This window comes from Chelonoidis abingdonii, unplaced genomic scaffold (genome assembly GCF_003597395.2).
Source record: "Chelonoidis abingdonii isolate Lonesome George unplaced genomic scaffold, CheloAbing_2.0 scaffold0837, whole genome shotgun sequence".
Taxonomy (NCBI): Eukaryota; Metazoa; Chordata; order Testudines; family Testudinidae; genus Chelonoidis; species Chelonoidis abingdonii.
Genome location: NW_027425098.1, coordinates 2,532 through 16,725, shown reverse-complemented (window position 1 = coordinate 16,725; position 14,194 = coordinate 2,532). Strand labels below are relative to the sequence as shown.

The 14,194-nt window shown below is 50.8% G+C and overlaps 1 protein-coding gene across 1 annotated transcript; it reads right to left on the bottom strand.

Moving 5' to 3' along the window:
* Window positions 1-785: 785 nt before the first annotated feature.
* On the bottom strand, window positions 786-2,100 carry LOC116834523 (myeloid cell surface antigen CD33-like). The gene is made up of 3 exons (XM_032796697.2): window positions 2,024-2,100; window positions 1,275-1,679; window positions 786-1,135 (listed from the first exon to the last, which is right to left on the bottom strand). The coding sequence occupies exons 1-3, from the start codon at window positions 2,058-2,060 to the stop codon at window positions 807-809; spliced, it is 771 nt and encodes a 256-aa protein (XP_032652588.1). The 5' UTR covers window positions 2,061-2,100; the 3' UTR covers window positions 786-806.
* Window positions 2,101-14,194: the final 12,094 nt, after the last annotated feature.

Here is a 14,194-nt window from a genome sequence, read left to right as displayed (position 1 = left end):
GGGCTGCAGGTCTGACTGCAGCGCAGACGTTTCCTCCGAGGTCTGTGTAGACGTTCGGGGTCGGGCTGGGGTCTGGGCTCAGACATGGGCGTGGGACTGGGAGGTGGATTCCTTCTAAATCTCCCTCTGGCTGATAGGAACAAGGGCCGTCCTTACAGTGATGTCTGCTTTTATCCTTCACTCACAAAGGCGGCTGCTGATTTCCCCTCTGCCCTGGATCTGCAGCACAAAGGTCCCAGGCCATTGAATGAGGGCTTGCCCTGGGGCAGGGCGGGCCGAAGTCTCTAGGCACCGACACCAGAGCGTGTTTAGTGCTGGACAGTGACTGAGTCCCATTAATGCTCTGCCCCATACAGAGCATCCACTGATCCCGGCAGAAAGAAGAGGGAGGAGGAGACGTGGTGGGACAGCCTGGGGGGATCTCAGGAGGAACTGGGGTGGCTGGTGTGAGGGGAAATCCCAATAAGGGGGGTGGAATGGGGTGGTGGATCGCAGCATAGGAGGCTTCTGGGTGCAGGGCAGGTTGGGGGTAGAGAGGGAAGCCTTAGCCAAGGGGGACAGGAAGCGGTGAAGATCCCAAGGCAGAAGGGGCTGCACGGTGTGGAGGGAAGGGGCCTGGAGGAGAATTGGCTGAAGGTGCGTGGTGGGGGATGGGGAGCCCAGCAAAGGGCTGAGTTGGGGGTCAGGAGCGCAGGGGTGGGGATCCCAGCACAGGACTGAGTTGGAGGAGGGGCTGGAGGACAAGGCAGGGCAGCCCAGGCGTGGGGATCCCAGCAGAGGGGGCCGGCGTGGAGGGCCTGGGGTGGTCACTCACAGATGACGTGGAGCTGGACGGTTCTGTGGGTGGAAGGTCCCCACGGTGGCCTGTAGGTGACGGTGCAGACGAGCTCTTTGCCATGGTCCCCTGGGCTGGGCGTGAAGCTGAGCGCGGAGCTGTGGGCCCAGGTGCCGTTCGCCAGCTGGGCTGAGACGTCCCGGGCTGTGTCGCTGAACGGCCCCGTCCAGGTGACTTGGGGAGGGGGCCCGGAGCAGCGCCCAGGGGCCGTGCAGGTCAGAGTTACTGGCTCCCCGGCCAGCAGCGTCCCTGGCAGCTCCCGTGCCGGCGAGATCTGGATCTCTGGCTCCTCCGTCAGCTCTGAGAAATGGGGAGAGGGGAGAGAATCACTCGGGGACACGGGGCCTTTCCCCTCTAGGGCCGCAATATCGATCTGGCCCCAGGTCAGGGACTGGCTGGCTCAATGGGGCTGATCAGTGGTGACTGCAGCTGCTCTTACCTGGCACTGAGATCGTGAGCTTTGCATCCGTGCCATCGGAATTGAAGTGGTAACTGTATTTAAAGTTTCCTTTCTTGACTCTAAGGAAATATCTCCCCATATCCGTCCGTCGGGCGTCACTGATTTGCAGGGAGCAGTCACCGTGTGCTGGATTCTTCGCCAGCTGGAACCGACCCTGGGTCTCCTGCGACACCCCCCGGTTGGAGTCACTGCTGGCCACGGGCGGATCAGAGTCCTCATTGGCTGGATCCTTGTACCAGTATCTGTAGAGCCGGGACCAGGAATTCTTAGTGTCATAAGAGGCTGGGTACGCGGAGGTGCAGGGGACGAGAACGCAGAGACCTTCCTGCACTGACACCGACTGTGGCACTGTCAGGGTAAATCCGGGCAGCTGGGACAGGGACCCTCCAGGGGATGGAAAGGGATCGAAGTGGGACCCAGAGAGAGCAGAGACCAACCCTGACTCTCCCCACAGCTCTGTCAATGCCCCTCACTCCCGACCTGCAGCCCCCTGCCAGCCCAACCCTGGGTCCTTGACCAAAACTCCCTCCTTTTAGTTTCCATCCCTCCCTACTTCAAGCTCCCTGCCCGGTCACTGTCACTCAGCGCCCCCTAGCACTGCACTGGGGCATTGGGCTTCCCTTCCCCTCTGGCCAGTCTCCCTTCCAAGTCCCGGGACAGACCTGGCTCTGCTTAGCGCAGGTTCTGCCCTGCCCCCTGCACTGGGGCTGCAGGTGCGTTTTACTTACCCCTCCAGAGCAGGGTGAGGATCAGGACCCTCAGCATGGCTGCAGGGGGGGCAGTACCCCCTTCTTTCCAGGTGGGGCCATGAGCCAGGAGATCCCATTCCCCAGTGTCCTGCTGTGGCAGCAGGGCTCTGCCCATGGCTGGGGTGTCAGACTGGGACAGACCTAGAGACAGATGGGAGGTGGGAAGTGTGAGAGCAGAGGCTGTTGGGGCGGGGACAAATCTGCCTTGGACCATCAGTACTGCTGGGCTCTGCGGGGAGTGGATCTGGGGCTGCTGGCAGCGCAATGATGCCCCATATCCTCACATCACCAGATGGTCCAGAGTGATCATGGGTTAAAAAAGTCCTTAAATTGGCAAAAAAACTTGACATTTTCTGTAAGGATATGTCTTCACTACCTGCTGGATTGGCGGGCAGCGATTGATCCAGTAGGGATCGATTTATTGCGTCTAGTTTAGATGTGATAAATTGACCCCCAAGTGCTCTCCCGGCGACTCCTGTACTCCAGCATTGCGAGAGGCGCAGGCAGAGTCAACAGGTGAGCGGCAGCAGTCGACTCACCGTGGTAAGTTGATCTAAGTACGTCGACTTTAGCTACATGAATTACGTAGCTGAAGTTGCGTAACTAGATCGATCCCCACCCCTCCCAGTATAGACGAGGGCTAAGAATCATAAGATCAGAGATAAAATCCCGAGCTGGTGACAGAAGATGGTGGGAAGGCAGCGCTGCTCAGTGCCTGCTTTGCTTCAGTCTTCCCACAAAAAACAACATGTGAGCAGGCCACCAGTGAAGTTACTGTGGACAAAAAAAGGGAAAGGCTGCAGGTCGGGATCAGTAAAGAACACGTCAAAGATGTTCTGACCAATTTGAATGAATTCAGATCAGTGGGTCGGGACACTGTTCAACCCGGGGGCTGAAAGAATTGGAGCCACTGGCAATAATATTTGAAAACTCATGGATGCCAGGAGAGGTCCCAGAAGACAGGGGGAAGGGCTAACAGAGCGTCTATCTTTAAAAGGAGAAAAAGATGGAGCCGGGGAACTATAGACCAGTCAGCCTGACCTCCACACCTGGAAAGCTACTAAAGCAATGTATAAAACCTTCCGTTTGTGAGGCTGAAGGGGTGATCACCAGCATGGATTTACCAAGAACAAATCCTGCCAAATCAGCTTGGTTTCCTTCTTTGACGAGGTAACTGGTTGGGGGCTGGGAGGAAGCTGTGGACATAATATACCTGGACTTCAGCAAGGTTTTGACACAGTTCCACATGACATTTTCATACATAAGCTGGAGAAGACTTCTGACAGAACTCAAATGTGAGATTGTAGAACTGCTAACCGTGTTATGTAACCTATCATTTAAATCAGCTTCTGTACCGGATGACTGGAGGAGAGCTAACGTGACAGAAATTTTTTAAAAAGGCTCCAGAGATGATCCCAGAAATTAGAGGCCACTAAGCCTAACTTCAGTGCCGGGCAAATTGTTTGAAACTATAGTAAAGAACAGGATGATCACATGCATAGATGAACATGATTTGTTGGAGAAGATTTCCATTTTTAAAAAAACACGTTGACTCATCTCTCACCAGTTTAATAGAATTTTTGAGGGAGTCAACAAGCATGTGGATAAGGGGGATCCAGTGGATATAGTGTACTTAGGTTTTCAGAAAGCCTTTGACAAGGTCCCTCACCAAAGGCTCTTAAGCAAAGTGAGCTGTCATGAGATAAGTGGGAAGGGCATCTCTTGGATCAGTAACTGGTTAAAAGACAGGGAAATAATGTTAGAAATAAATGGTCAATTTTCACAGTGGAGAGATGTAAATAGTGGTTTTCCCCAGGGGTCTGTACTGGGACCAGAGCTCTTCAACATATTCATAAACAATCTGGAAAAAGGGGTAAACAGTGAGGTGGCAAAATTTGCAGATGATACAAACGTACTCAAGATAGTTAAGTTGAAAGCTGACAGCAAAGAGCTACAAAGGATCTCACAAAACTGGATGACTGGGCAACAAAATAGCAGATGAAATTCAATGTTAATAAATGCAGAGGAACACACATTGGAAACAGGGCCAGGTCCAGGTTTTCTACCGCCTCAAGTGGCTTGGAAAAAAAAAGAAAAAACACAGACTGGTGGCAGTTGGGAGGGCGGGTCCTTCACTCCATACAAACTATACCTATAAAATGAGGTGTTACCACTCAAAAAAAAATAAAAATAAAAATAAAAAAAGATCTTGGAGTCATTGTGGATAGTTCTCTGAAAACATCCACTCAATGTGCCGCAGCCGTCAAAAAAAGGTACAGAATGTTGGGAATCATTAAGAAAGGGATAGATAATAAGACAGAAAATATCACGTTGCCTGTATATAAATCCACGGTACACCCACATCTTGAATACCGTGTGTAGATGTGGTCGCCCTCATCTCAAAAAACATATATTGAAATTGGAAAAAGTACAGAAAAGGGCAATAAAAATGATTATAGGTATGGAACGGCTACCGTATGAGGAGAGATTAATAAGACTAGGACTGTTCAACCTGGACAAGAGACGCGTAAGGGAGGATATGATAGGGGTCTATAAGATCATGACAGGTGTGGAGAAAGTAAATCAGGAAGTGTTATTTACTCCTTCCCGTAACACAAGAACTAGGAGTCCCCAAATGAAATTAACAGGCGGCAGGTTTAAAACAAAAGGAAGTATTTCTCCACACAACGCACAGTCAACCTGTGGAACTCTTTGCCAGCAGATGTTGTGAAGGCCACAACTATAACAGAGTTGAAAAACAACTGGGTAAATTCATAGAGGACAGGTTGTTACCTAGCAGCTCTGTGTTCTTGGGGAACCAGGGTGCAGTACCCAGCCTGTCTGACTCACAACCCACCCCCACCCGGCCTCTGCTTGAACCAAATCTGCATCAAAAACCTAGACTTACACCTAAACCCCTGAGATAAGGGTGACAGAATTAAGGAAACTCCCCTGGCCTCATTTGCATCGAAGACGGGACAAGGAGGCATCTCCACTAGCAGACGGAATGGAGAACAGAGATTCCAAGGCAAGAACCATACAGAACTCTGGGACCAGAAAAGCCGGGAAGCAGTGCATGATGGGGGAATCTCTGCTCCAGAAGTTAATGAACCCGCCTGCCCACACCCAGCTCAGCAGTTATCAGACCAATTCTAGTAATAAATCCTTGATTGGTATCCACAATAGTGAATTGCATTGTGAGCTCCCTCCAAGGAACACCACTTATGGCCAGGAATGATCATCTCCCATGTCTAGCCTGACCAACGTTGTTTTGTTATCTCCCTTGTTTACACATCAACAGATCTAGTGTTCTCCTTCGAATCATTGTTGTTTCTCTACAAAAACTCCTACCCATGCTCAAGTGTGTTCTGATCCCTGGATCAAAATCTCCATTCGTTCCACTGGGACTTCATCTTTTCCTGACTGATCGTGCTGGGCTCCCCTATGGTTATTACCTAGCAATAAATAACTTCCATGATTAAATGGGTTGCTTCTCTCTCTCTCTCCCCCGCCCACCCCCATGGGTGTATTTTGGTTTCCTCATTCGCTCTGCAGCAATGCTCCTTGTACCTAAGCTAAAACATCCCTGCAGCACCCAAAAATCCTGTGGGGTTTGCTCATCAGGTGGGTTACTCCCAGCACAATTGTAATGTGAAAGTGGGGATAGGGATGTGCTGAACCTGTGACATATGAGGGTGTCAGATTGAAAGTGCTGCTCGACCTAGCCTACTGAGTCCAGGGACATCTAAGGGGTCAGCTTGAGAGGGCTGATTGACCCAGTCCTCTCAGCTGGGGGGAGTTGCCAACACTTTGGAGGATGGAGCTAAAATTCAGAGGGATCTCAATAAATTGGAGAACTGGGCTGTAGACAACACAATGAAATTCATCAATGACAAAGGGAAGGTGCTCCACTTAGGGAAGGAAAACCAAATGCACAGATACAGGATGGGGAAGAACTGGCTTGGCAGCAGCACAGCTGAGAAGGATCTAGGAGTTGGGGTGGATCACAACCTCGACAGGAATCAGCAATGTGATGCTGTTGCAAAAAAACAAATGCATTTTCAGGTTGCATTAACAGAGGCAGAGCATGCAAGTCAGGAGAGGTGACAGTACCGCTCTATTCGGCGCTGGCTAGGCCTCAGCTGGGGACTGTGTCCAGTTTCGGTCACCAATGTATAGAAAGGGTGCAGAGAAAGTGGAAAGGATCCAGAGGCGAGGGATGAAGATGATCAGAGGGATGGAATGGAAGCCTTAGGGGCACAGCCTGAAGGAACTGGGCAGGGGTATTTGGAAAACTGATTGAGGAAGGAGGGGGACATGATCGCGGTTTTCAAATCCTTGAAAGGCTGCCATAGAGAAGATAGAGAAAAGTTGTTCTCCCCCGCAGCTCCTAGGGCAGGAAAAGGGGCAGTGGGTTCACACTACTGGCCATTTTCTCATCCCGCCCCCCACCACATGGATGCTGGAGTCGCCTTCGCATGGTGAGTGTCTCGGTTCTGCAGGGACCCCGTGGAGCCGGATGGCCCGGAAGGGGGTAAAACGTCCCCAGGGGTGGGGAGTGCAGAGAGCTGACGGCTCCCCCCTCTGCAGCCAGGGTGGGGCACTAATCTTACTCTTCCCCATCCCCACTCCACCCTGCTCCTCTTGCAACTGGGACTCTCCTCCCCCCATGAAAATGGGACTGACCACGCCCTCCTCCCCACTCTTCTCAGCATGGTAGGGGCCACTCGTCCCTCCCTGCTCCCACCAAGCTCTTGCGAGAATGGTATGGACCATTCCCTCCTCCCCACCCCTCACATGTGAAAATGGTATTGGCCACTCACACCTTCCCCCATTCTCACCTGTTAATATGGTTTGGGCCGCTCCCTCTTACCCTTTCCTCACCTGTGAGAATGGTATGGGCCACTCGCTCCTCTCCCCCCACCATCCTTATGAAAAATGGTGTGGACTATTCACTCCTCACCCCTCCTTTCCTTTTAAAATGGTATGAGCCACTCCCCTCCAGCCCCATTCCCCATCTGTGCAAATGGTACTGGGACAGTGGCTCCTCGCACCCCCATGAAAATGGTACAGGCCGTGACGTAATGCGTGTGATACAATATCTCATTGAAAGGTGACAGGGCCAGAAAGGGTTAATTACCTCCCAGACTGACCTGACCCAGGGCCCAGCTTTAGAGGCTGGTTCGGAAGATCTGGCAATGAACCGAGCTTTGAAATGCAGCCGGGGTTGTTAGAGATACACGGGGAGAGGTTTGCCCAGGACTTGCCCAGGGCTGGGATGGGAAGGGGCTGCAGGTGGGGATTGAGGGGCACCCGGTCTCCGCAGACCTTCCACCTCCCTCCCCCCCATTTCCACTCACCCCTAGGCCTGCAGAAGGGGGCTTAGCACTTGGCTCTCCGACTCTGCAGCCCAGGATCCCCAGGGTTTGTGACTCGGAGCCTGGGGAAGCAGCATGCACAGCAATGTGAAAGCAGAAGTTGGTGCAGACAGGAGGGGGTTGTGAGAAGATGCTCTCTCAGAAACCCCAGCACCGCACCTGCCGACTTCCCCTCCCTTGCAGGCTTCCTGTTGCTTCCCTGCAACAGGGGCAGGCTGCTATGCTTGTGGGGCTGGAAAGAACCCAGGAGTCTGGGCTCTGAGCCCTCTACACCTCACTCTGCTCCCAGAGCCAGGGATAGAACCAGGAGTCCTGGCTCCCTGTCTCCACCCCCCACTGTAACCCACTAGACCCTGCTCCCCTCCCAGAGCCAGGGACAGAACCAGGAGTCCGGGCTACCTGCCCCATGTCCCGCTCTATCCCATTATTACTGTTTTTCCAGTCACACGATAATATTTTAACACTAGCAACTAACCTCTTATTGTGTTGTACATGCTGCAGATACTAATCACTCACCCGGAGCTGGGCGGGGCACTGGGAACAGCGCACTGGAACAGCAGTGTCGTTAGGAAGGCTAGTGAATGGAAGAAGCGCGGTGCGTGAGGAGACCTGCCTGGGAGCAGCGGATTGCAAGTTCAAGCGAGGGCTGGAGAGATGTGAGATTCAAGACAGAAGGATAGTGCAGGGTGGAGATTTTGTGCCAGTCGACACAAGAGAGATTGTCAGAGATACAGGCAGCTCCCATTGTCAAGAGATACAGCCAGGCTTCCAGCACCCACCACAGGGGACTGGCTGGGGGTTGGGGGATGGATGGGGTCTTTTCCCCTCTAGGGACCCTGGCTCTAATATTGTCCCAGATGGTCCACTGACACAGATGTTTGTTTTTCTGACTCTCAGTTTCCTCAAATGCCTCCCCGATTCAGTTGACCTGGAATCTAGGGATTCCCTTAGTGATGGAGTCCAGGGTCATTGGCTGGATCAGGAGAAGCGCTGATTCTACCACCTGCCACAGGACTCCGTCCTTCAGCTTAAAGCTAGAGTGCAGAGAATCTGTCCTGGTCCTGTTTCACAGGGACCTCTCCCCAGTGCTGTGATGTGGCTGCCTCTGGGGTGGGGACGGGGGCTGTTATACAAGGGACTCCTTGCCCGATGTTGAGTCACAAGGGTTTTGGGAGAACCTAGAACTGAAGAAACACAGCTCCCTTAGGCTTCGGGACAGATCAAGTAGCCTTACGATCCCGAGTCTCACAACCCCAGCCAGGACCCTGGCCGCTTCTGCCCCAGGCTAGTGCATGTCAGCTCTGCTCCCCTGCGTGTGGCCCCTGGCGGCTGTGCTGGGAGGTTGGCTGCTGAGCGATCTTCCAAGAGGGATGTTTTCAGCGGCGTATATTTGCTCCACCTCGGCTGGGGTTGAGAGTCACAGAAGAGGGACTGAGGGTTCCCCTTACCCTTACATGATGCTCGCGACACGGAGGTCCCCAAGCAGTGGTGGAAGGTGGTGGCGTACCTGAAGCCAGATTCCTGGGGACCATGCTGCCAGGTCTAGGGTTGATTACTCGCCTGGCGCTGGATCATGCGGAAGTGTAGAACCCTGCGTCACTTGGGGCAAGATCCAGGGGCAGGAACCTGTGTGTTCCGGGCTGACCCTATTGGGTGTGTAGCATCACAGACTCACCAACCGACCCTCCAGGAATTAGCTCATCCAACATCCAGAGCACCCTCTGCAGGCCGGTGTCCCACTGCCACTTGACCCCTGTGTCCCTCCCAGACCCGGTGCCCCATTATCTGGGGGTTCTGCCCCCTGGCTGTAACCCCTTTCTCTAAGGGTCTCCCCTCCCCAAGGAACCCCCACCCTCTATCCCCCCCTTGCCTCAGCCTATGGGCTTCTGCCAGTCACCATCTACCCCCCTGTCACTGGGGCCGACTGCAGGTTGTATAAGCCAGTCATCATAGGCAAGGGAGGTTTTGACCTGCTGCCTTTCCCCGCAACCCAGGACCCCCAGGGGCCTTGTACAAGGCCCTGCAGCCTGGGGAGTTGTTAGCCTGCAGCTCCCCTGGCCTTTCCGCAGCCTGGCTTCATTCCCGGTGCCCTTCAGCACTCAGGCAGCTAGGTCCATCTCCTTCCTCAGCTGAAGGAAGATTGCCTGCTCCTGGCCCACTGCCCTCTTATAAGGGCCAGGTGGGTCCTGATTGGGGCATGGCCACCACTGAAGCTGCTTCCCCAATCAGCCTTTCCCCAGGGCTGCTTTTAACCCCTCTGGGTAGGAGCGGGGTGACCACCCTGTTACAGTGCTGGTACATTCTGCCTCTGGTTAATCCCCATTTGCTTTCAGACTCGTTTTAATTAGCTGCCTGGGAGGTTTCCCCTGGTTGCTGTTAAACAGATGCCCCACCTAGAGGTGGCTGCATCTCAGCGCCAGCTGGGCAAGGGATCCTTATATAAACAGCCCCCGCGCCCCACCCCAGAGGTGGCCACATCTCATTTCTGGCCAAGGGGTCCCTGTATAAACAGCCCCGCACTCCACCCCAAAGGCAGCTGCGTCTCAGTGCTGGGCAAGGGATCTTTGTGCATTGTATTGAGCTCAGTATTTGACTCGTGTGTTTTTCCAGGGTCTTGGGAATTACCAGGTTCAGATGCAGGAAAAATAGAGATTCACTGGGAAACCTTGGAACCACCAGGTCGAGATCAAATCCTGACACGGCTGATAACATGGAGATCATGGGGACTGGGGTCCGTCTCTTACTGATATGGAAGGGAAAGGGTTAATTACCAATCCATTAATTATCTAATCTAATCTATCTATCATCTTAATCATTCAAATAATCCTGTTTCTTTTTATGTCCTGAAGATACTTTAAAACATGGGAGCAGGGGGGGGGTGGGGAATTGAAAAATGTGGGATATTTTTTGTGAAAAATTCCTAGCCAGTGAATTTTTCCCAGTGATCATTACTTTTAAATGGCCAAGATCTCTGTGAAACCTTTCTAAAAACCAAAAAAAGACCCCTGGGATTAGTTTTTAGGAAAAGGAACTTTTGCACAAAACTTTTATTTTAAAAACAACCTGTAATGAAATTGGGAATTTTGTTAGTGTTTTCTATGACTACTGGGTGTGCCTCAGTTTCCCTGTGTGCTGCGTGTGTAATGAGGTGGTGGGAGAGGGGGATTGTAGCTGCAGATGGGCAGGTGTGACCTCACCTGGCAGCTGGGACCCCAGACACCAGCCTGGACATTATGGGACTTAGCAACCAGTGGCCCAGAGGCCCAGTCCATCATGGGAGCCAGCTGGTTCTGGCCAGTGGGAGGACAAAAGGTGGAGGAGAGAGGGCCCCGGTGACTTGACCAGGTCTTAATCTCCCAGAGTGACCTGGGAGTCCCTCCTAGGGGCCTGGGAGTCTCTGACACAATCCAGATCTGTTGTGATAGTTTTAATAGAACAAGCAAAATATAATTAGCATTGTTATATAAAATATATCCTAAAATAATAGTCAATATATGTATATCCAGTATATGTGTGTGTGCACAGTCTATATGTACTCACTCACTCTTTCTATATATGTGTGTGTGTGTGTGAGAGAGAGAGTGATTATATACACACAGAGATATATTACATTAACATAAAACTGAGCATAATTAGATATATAGTCTATATATATACTCTGTGTGTGTGTGTGTGTGTGTATACACACACACACATACACACTGTAGTTATAAATACAAACACACGTATATGGGTGGGGTATATAGGTATATAAAATATTGAACACAATCAATCCAGCATTTCTCCAGAGACTTAACACTTGCTCGCACACTAAGATTATGTCTGGATTTGTGTAACTGCGCCATCTGGGGGCTCCATGCAGAACAGCCATGTTCCTCCCATCTTCGTTGCAGGTTTTTGCCAAGCCAGCACTGGGCTAGGGTCCAGAATGTTGGTATGAGCTGGGTGGGTCTCTGTTCATCTCCCTGACATTCAGGCACTGATGGGGCCTGGATCTATGGGGGATCTCTAGGCCTTGGTTCATGGAAGAAGTGGACCTTATCTGGGGGAAACCATTATGCAATCCCCTACCAGAGTGTTGGAGGAGAGGTGGGGACTTCGGATTGTGGTACTTGCAGAGGGGGGCTGCTCATGGGCATCAAGAACATGTGAGCCGATGGAGGGTGGGGGGGTATTATCTGCATCCACAAGGGAATTCATTGTGCACAGTATGAGCCAGCCTTGCACTCATTGTCACAGGTATCTGCCCCTGAGCCCGCAGTCCTATGATACATTTCACCCCACTCTGACTTTAGCGTACGATGTGGGAACCTGCGTAACCCTCTAGCTTAACTACGGCTTAGATCTGCACATCAGTGTCTGGATCATCTGGGGAGGGGGGGAACTCTGTTTCCCACAAAACTTCCTCCTAGGTGCCTTGAGAGACTCCTCACCAATTCCTGGTGAACACGATCCAACCCTGGATTTACAGGAAGAATACTTTCTCCCCCTCTTTTTCCTCTCACCAATCCCTGTGAGTCAGATCCAATTCCCTTGGATCTAATCGGGGAAAATCATCAGGTTTTAAAGAGAGTTTTAATTAAGAAAGAAAAGTAAAGAAAATCTCTGGGAGACGCATACAGCTGATCTCAAGACATAGATTTAAAACAGGATGTTCCTGGGCCAAAACCTTAGTACTCAGAATCCAATTGATAATTCCCTATTGCACAAAGACAAGTCACAAAAGATAATACATAAACCTATTCATTCTTTCTAAAACTTTGATTGGTAAGAGGTGGTTTTTGATCTTTTCCACTCGGGTGAAACTGAACTGACTCTAAACAAGGAAACTTCCTCTCCCTTTTGAAACATCTTGTTCCGTCATTGGGTTCTCTGGTCAGGTGTCAGCTAGGCTAGGTGATTTCTAACTCTTTGAGGAAAAGGCATTCCTTACTATCGTTTTATGACAGTCCCCCACCAGGGGCTGGATCCAAGCATCGCAGTGGCCTTTCTCACCTGGTAGTGGCTTGAAACAAAATTAATCAGATTTTGTAATGAAACTGTTTGGGTCAAAGAAAGAAAAAACTGTTGCATTTTTGGTGAATAAATCTTTGAAAAATTTTGGGGTCAATCTTCAGCTTAATTTGATAAATTTTGAGGGAACCAAATTAGGAAAAAACCTTTTACATAAACAGAAAATGATATTGGTCAAATTTTCAGCTCAGAGGTAGAAATAGATTTTGTGAGGATGAAATTTTGTTTTGATTTTCAGGATTTAGTTTTTTTAATTAAAAAACCAAGAAATTTGAATCATAGAATGATTTGAATCGAGAAGTGAAATGTTTCTTTTTGAAATGCGAAAGAATCTTTCCATTTTGGGGAATTTTTCGAGTTTTTCTCACCTAATGAACAATTCAGGAAAATCGACTGGATTCACGACTTTTGGTGTTGCTGATTTCCATATTGCATTAAAAAAAAGTTTGTCTGTGACTTTTCCCACGCTGGTAGGTGCGGCGTAGAGCTGGGGTGTTGGGCGGGTTTGAGTCGAGATAGTAACCAGCTTCGCAGGTCTGCTCTGTTCTCGCAGGGAATCTCAAATTCATTGCACCATAACCCTCTTCTGCAACAAATTTAGTCACGACCCCAGGAAGGGGGGACTGAAGTCTGAGCCTGCCGGAGCCCTGCCACCCCGGGTGGGGGTGTGTGTGGCAAAGCCAAAGCCCAAGGGCTTCATCGCCAAGTGGGGGGCCCTATAAACTGAGCCCTGAAGCTGAGGGCTGAAGCCCTCAGGCTTCAGGTGGTGCAGTTCGGGCTTTGGCCACGGGCCCCAGTAATTCTAAGCCCACTCAGCTGAGCCTGTTAAAATGGTCTTGTGACCCATTTTTGGGTCCTGATCCACAGTTTGAGAACCACTGCTCTAGAGGGCGTCGTCCTGCAGTTGTCACCGGGGTATCTGGGTGCCTTGCAGACATCACAGAACAAACAAACAAAGTCAGGCACGGGTGAATGGGGTAAATCCGGAGCAGGGTTGCCCCCCGCTGGCATCTGGAGCCCAGCAGCTCCTGCCCCCTGCCTTGGAGCTGCCCCTGGCCAGCTGCTCCTGGGAGCTTCCTGTCTGCTGAAAGGAGCACCGGGGGCTGTCCCCTCCCCCCATGTACCCCATCTCCGCAGAGCGGGGTGGGGCAGACAGGGATCACCGAGAGCGGGACAGCGCTGCTGGCAGCTGCTGCTGTGTCTGAAGGAGCTTTCCTTGAGCCTGCTGAGTGCTCCTCTCAAAGGGGCAGTGCACGGTCTCTCTCACACTCCCTCAGCTCACAAACGCCATCTTTTTCACACTCATCACCCCCCAACACATACTTAGACTCTTGTTGTTACTTGTTGTTACTTCCTGCAATGCACATATATGCTCTGTAATTTCCATCTTTCAAAGTGCTGTTAGCTGAGGTTTTTGACTGGTTTCTGCATCTCATAATTTTATTTCTCTCTTATGCTCACACTGAATTCTTTTAGTAGTGAGTTCTAAACTGCCTAACCTGCCCTGGAAGGAGTAATTAGCATTGTTAATGTTATTACCATACTCCACTTTGTCATTCATTATGTAAAGTGGTACAATGAAATAATAATATTCTCCCAGAAGGGAACTTTAGCTTGTACTCACTTTACTATTCTCAGTTTCAAAAACATGAACTAAACAGAACTATAGACACTGCGCAGATGAAAGTTGCCTGTTTTCAAATTGTATTTTTAGTTAGATCTGTAAATTAACTTAAAATGTGCATGAAAATAACTGCAG